Source organism: Gavialis gangeticus, unplaced genomic scaffold, assembly GCF_001723915.1.
Source record: "Gavialis gangeticus isolate Ggan-Ray unplaced genomic scaffold, GavGan_comp1, whole genome shotgun sequence".
Classification (NCBI taxonomy): domain Eukaryota; kingdom Metazoa; phylum Chordata; order Crocodylia; family Gavialidae; genus Gavialis; species Gavialis gangeticus.
The window spans coordinates 184,054,598-184,060,471 of record NW_017729022.1 but is presented as its reverse complement, the minus strand read 5'-3'; the positions used below and the strand labels follow the sequence as shown (position 1 = coordinate 184,060,471).

Sequence of the window (5,874 nt, the reverse complement as noted above, 5' to 3'; positions counted from 1 at the left end):
TCAGTTCAGCCATCTCCTGTACATTTCTTGTAAAGCAGCATCCTTAGTATTTTAAATTATGTGTTCAGATATATTTTGCATTATTATGTCTATTTTTTTTCCTTTCCATTCTGGTAAAGAAAAGCAGATACGAAATACTGAAATTAACAAACACCTGAGCTTCACTTCAGGGGCCTTCAAAGTAACTGATCTCCACAACTTATTCAATGACCCTGACTGCTAATTTCAATGCCGGACACTGGGAATTCACTGGTGTGAGTTATTGGAAATGATAATTCCAGCTATTGACACATTACTTTATGATATGACAAAACTGTCTCCTGCCTAACTAATTCCAGCGTGGAAAAATGAGATTAAATAAAATGAGGGGAACATTATAAGACCTCATAATTATCAGTGCATGAAAGGTTTATCTCACCTGAGTCACTTCACTTGTGCACCCACTGAAGAGCTTCTATATGTTTTTCCTCTGAAAACAATTAGGAACTGATCTTACATTCCTTGCATACCCAAAACTCCCACTGACTTCAGCAGGAGCTCTGAATCTGCAAAAAATATAGACAGTCCTGGACCTCTGACATGTATAAGGCTTAAACAAAATCACACAGAAAACTATCTGTACCGTAGAAGGAAAATAATTAGAGCCAAATCTTGCAACCTTTTTGTCACAAAAATAATCTTTTGCCCAATATGGTAATGCCATGGAATTTAATGAGCCAACTCTTGTGAGTAAGGCCTAGCTGTGTAGGTACAGACTACTTCGAAGGATTTGCAGGATCAGACCCCCAGTTATCTTATGTCTCTTGTATACTGTACATACAGTATTCTGAACTTACTCCTTAGCCTACCAAACCATATAGAAAAAACAGGAGACTGTTAAACACATGTCATTCCTCTAATTAATAACACCCTTCTATCTGCCAGAGCCAGAGCCTGCTCACTTTGCTCATGCTGACTGCCCTAGTTACACGACTAAGGCAGGCAGAATTTGGCCCAGAGGGTCCACAAAGTCCAAGAACTGTGATAATAAAATCCGAAACTAAAGAATTTCCCCTCATGCACAGCTCCTCAGTGTGGCTGTATCTTAGACTGAATGACCTATTTGGGACCATGGCAAGAAGTGTGGTTCTAATTCTTGCTTGACAGATACTGTGTTTTGTCTTTTAAACAGAGCAGTTCAATATGTAAATACGATGTTACATCACACAAGTGTTACTCCATATTTGGTGATTTAGCATGGCTTCAGATCTCTGAAGACTACAAATCCCTTCCGCTAGGCTCCTGCTTCATTAATCATGCCCTACACTTCTGTTCATTTTCCTTCAAATCACAGACAGCACATGGAAATGGTCATTGCCATATACTACTCTGGAAATAAAAATCTTTAACCTATATGTCACAGAAGTTGAATGTGCTGGAATTGTTTTTTAACCATCTTTCAAAACTCAGCTCACTAGTAATTGACCCTTTATTTCTTTGAATATATGTATATCTGCGTGCACATGCACATGTGTGCATGCTACTACTGCAGAGCCTTCAAAAATACAAATGCCAAGTGTAATTTTAATGATTGGCTGGGGGAAAGAAATATCTTATTGAATCCCACAGTACCTACTGACCTATTACGGTTTAACTTTCTGGCCAAAATAAAAGACAAGATCCACTGTATCATGTGATTATCTACAATTCTGCTAATACTGAACTGTCCCCTAGGCTATTAAAATAGAGATACAAGTAATGCCTTATCCTAATTGATATTTCTATAAAACTAGATCAGGCTTTTGGTGATTTTGAAATTCTACAGTATAATCATGATACTGTAAGCATAATTTAAAGTGAGATACCAATGGGTAATGTTCTAGTTTGCTATAAGAATTTTCAAAACTGACTATGCATTCAGAACCTTGTGGTGTTCCTGTGATATTGTTTCTTGTATTAAATTCCATTTTCAACCTCAACTGTTGAGAATGTTGCACGTTTAATATTTTGCCATTTAAAAACGTATCATAGGGAATAACAGTCCTTACTTTTTTTTTAATTACATCTCTACAGTGTTTGTTGCACAAAACAGAACTCTGTCTTGGACATTTGTACGGGTGACATGTGGTTGTATAAACCACAAACAAAATCAAGATACATCTGTCAAAACCACATCAGAGACAAGAGAGAGCACAGAGAAGCATTTATCATTTGGCTGAGGAGGCAGGCTGCAGAGAGCGGCCTTTCCTGTCAAACCAACCTTTTGAAATTTCCAACATGCCCTTAAACTTTTCGAATAAGCATGTCTGTGCGCTTCAGCAAGTGCCCTCTCTACTCTGGCCTGGCCAGTCGAAAATGGCATCTTAAAGTCAAGGTCGGTGGTGTCACTTTGCCATGGGGCTGTGTTTAATTACAGTCCATATGCTGACAGCCAATATGGATCCAAGGCTAGCTGATGCTCAGTTAACTCTTTCACCCCTGACTTTACAAAAGACTTTAAAGCTAGTTTCCTGTATCACACAGCAGGGTGTAAAACAGACATATAAGGAACTAAGATAGGCAAGACACTGGGAAATAGCTAGTATAAATACGTACAATTAAGAAAACAGTCTCAACAAACCCAGTTAAAAAGACTCAAAAGTGTAGCATGTGCCTGTTGATCCTTCATCTACTCAGTCACTGAGAATTATTTTTTGTGTATTTAGTCTGTACCAAAATGCAAGCCATTTAACATGTAGGCTATCATGGAAAACAGAACAGAAAGACAGATATAGCACTTTACAGCTGTGAACTCACTACATTTCAACTGAAAATGGAAATAAACTTGCAAATACTTCTCCTGGCTTTGATTTACCTGCTATATGTTCCTGTTTAGGGCAAATTCCTCTAGATGACGTTGATAAACAATCGTCATCCTCTGGTGTGACCTGGATGCCAACCTCCACAGGATTGGACGCTTTTTTCAGCTCACTTGGTGAGGGTGAAGGTGGCTTATCCACAGCCTTCTCTAAGCAGAGACTGCCATTGCATTGTTTCCGTTTGTGCTCAATAAAAATAAGAATGTCCCCCAATGGGAAGTTCATCTGACACTGGCCACAAGTAAGGAGGTCATGGTCCCCTTCTGGAGCTCCCAGTGTGCCATGCTCAGGTTCATCATCAGTAAGAATGGCTTCAAGAGGTTCGGCTGCAGTTTGAGAAACAAAAGGAGAATCATTAGAGCTCTTGTAGAGAGAAGGGGAAGGGGGGTTAAGAAAAACACACTGAGCCCCCTCCCACCCCCGTTCATAAATGTTATTCATTGCCTACAACATTGGTATGCTGAAAAAATTAAACCAGTACAATGTGAATAGATGGTGCATTATCATTCCAATAAGAAAATGCATTTATCAGTGTTAATGAGGAATATATTTTGAGAAAGCAGCTGTAATGTATAGAACTGCAGGAATGAAAACTGCCATCTTATCTGTACTCCTGGATTTAGACAAATGTCTAATTTGAATGAACAATTTTAAGGGCAAAAATGTCAATAATAGCTGTAAAAAAATCCTGGTGAGAATACTGTGGTATCATGAAGAAAAGCTAACATAGTTCTTCTTTGCCTGAGATACTATTTCTTTATATATTTAGGACTAATACTTTATTTACATATACACATATATGTGTGCTCTCACACAGACACACACACATTTCCTATGACTTAGTCATGCAGTTTAAAATGTTAACATGCGAGTTAGGCATGTACATGTGACAAACACATTAAACACACATTACAAAGCTACATGAGGGGCACAGATATACAGTATAGTATGTAGGCATGTATGTATAATCTGTTTCCATATAAGCAAACCTATACACATCATAAGATTTCAAAAAGTCTAAACATGTGAATTGGTATTTCACATAACTATAATTCCTCTTGCAAAAAAAAGTAACTTTCAGCCCCACACCGCAGAATTCAAAGAAATATCAAATTTACTCACAATTCTACTTATACATGGTAGCTAAATAGGACACTTCTTGAGCACTGAAGAAAATAAGCCTTTTTTTTTGCATTCTGAAGAAAGGAATGCCTACATTATTCTAAACATGTTAGTACTGGTGGCCTTCATCATGTAAAAATCAGTATGGCCAAGCGGACGTCACATTTCATAACAGTGAAAAGTGCTTTCTTTAAACTTGAAATATCTGGACTAGTGTTCTCAGAGTTGACTAATTTTCTGAATGAGATTCAAAAAGCTTCTTTATGAGACTATTTCTGAGCACATAATTGCCAGTGAATGGTATAACAAGATGGGCATATCTTTTTTTGTTTGCTTTTTTTTCTTTTTTTTTCCACTTTGTACTTAAATATCTAGGCAATATTTGTGCAACATCCATCATTATAACCTTGCAAGAAAAAAAAATAAAAGTGTGTTGGTATTTCTGTACCTATGCAACATAATGCAAACACTGACAACAACAGCGAAAAGGAGATTAACATTACAAAATATTAAACACCTCAAAACATGGCTAGGTAATAAATGCGAGACAGAACACAACTCTTAAACAGTTAATCAGTCTGACCTTCTTTAGCAAGCTGCCAATTTCACATTTAATGAACTTAAAGCCACAGAGAATCAAAAAATAGATTTTAATTTGACTGCAGAATATTGGAACAGATTTTGATAAAGTGCAAAAATCCAGTGAACTCAGGTTAAACTTATTTCAACCCTACCTAGGCAGAATATTGAGGAAGAAGATCTGGAGTAGCTCCCAGTTGTGCTGGGTAAAATAATATTGAAAGAGCACACTACCTCACCGTACCTCAGCTCCAACTAGGACACAATGATACATTCCATTATTTCTTGCCTCTAGTACTACTTCTAATTTAACATAAGGTCAGCCACAGGAATATGAAGGTTACTTTCATATTAATAAAAACAACATCTTAATCACTTGGGTTTTCTTCTCAGCTTACTGACCAAAAGCTAATATACAGGCATTTGCACTTTTCTGGTACAGAAAAGGAAACAAGAATGTTTCTGCAATATCTGTGTAGATGCCATTTTTTTAGAGAAGAATTTGCTTTTTTTGTTGCATTTGGACACAGCGAGTGACCAAATACAGAAGTCATTTCACAGTTATCTTTCTACTTGCCTCAAACCAAGGTATTTTGTGTTAAGCCATAAATGTAACTTTCAGTTTACTATCTGCAAGTAGCAAAACAAAAAAATAAATAAATAAATGATATTCTCTCCAGAACTACTTTCACTGGAACTCAATCCTATGATTTTGCTTTGGCCTGATTTATTTCTGAATCCATCGATATTATTTAACAGTGAAGAAGAATCCAGTGCTTTCAGACTAGACAGTTTAAAGTACTCCTAAACAAAAACAGTCTTTGCTAAAGTCTGTACTGACTGGGCTGATTTACAATCAAAACCAGGAAATGAAGTGGTAATTCAGAGGTTGCTGATTACACCTCCACATTTCACCTAATTAATTTTATAGGAGGCAAAGTTCTTGAAAATAACAAGATGATCAAATGTACAGATATAAAACCTGTAACCTCAACATTTTCTATGCTCTTAAGGTAAATTATTGCTAATTAACAAGAATTATATACTAATGTATGAAATACTTCTGGCCCCAGCTTCATTACAAAACATTTGGCTGATGCAAGGAGATCCAGCAAAAATATGGGGCTTTTTTGTTTTATTACAGCTATTTTTTTTTAAATCAGGTGTACAAAGAAAAGAGGAAAATCGCATTTCACCTGGTCCTGCCACTGCTTTTGCAGGCTACATCTTATAATTCCGGGACAATCAAAATTCCCTGCCTAGGTATCTAATCATTCGTCTATATTTTTAATGCAAATTGCTCCTCCATAAACATGTATTTCGAGGCTCCCTCCCC

General features: G+C 36.7%; 1 protein-coding gene and 1 long non-coding RNA gene across 5 annotated transcripts in view; one reads left to right on the top strand and one right to left on the bottom strand.

The window, feature by feature from the left end:
- The window catches only part of BCL11A (B-cell CLL/lymphoma 11A), a 135,809-nt gene that overhangs the window by 110,178 nt on the left and 19,757 nt on the right, over positions 1-5,874 (bottom strand). For 3 of the 4 annotated variants that reach the window (XM_019516646.1, XM_019516643.1, XM_019516644.1), the window contains exon 2: positions 2,834-3,163. In XM_019516646.1, the coding sequence (XP_019372191.1) occupies positions 2,834-3,163 (330 nt within the window). Of the gene's footprint in view, positions 1-2,833; positions 3,164-5,874 lie in introns of those variants that run through there. The other variant, XM_019516647.1, reaches the window with a different exon arrangement.
- The window catches only part of LOC109296977, a 14,545-nt gene that overhangs the window by 8,325 nt on the left and 346 nt on the right, over positions 1-5,874 (top strand). The window contains exon 2 of the long non-coding RNA XR_002097121.1: positions 1,119-1,125. This is a non-coding gene — a long non-coding RNA (uncharacterized LOC109296977). The remainder of the gene's footprint in view (positions 1-1,118; positions 1,126-5,874) is intronic.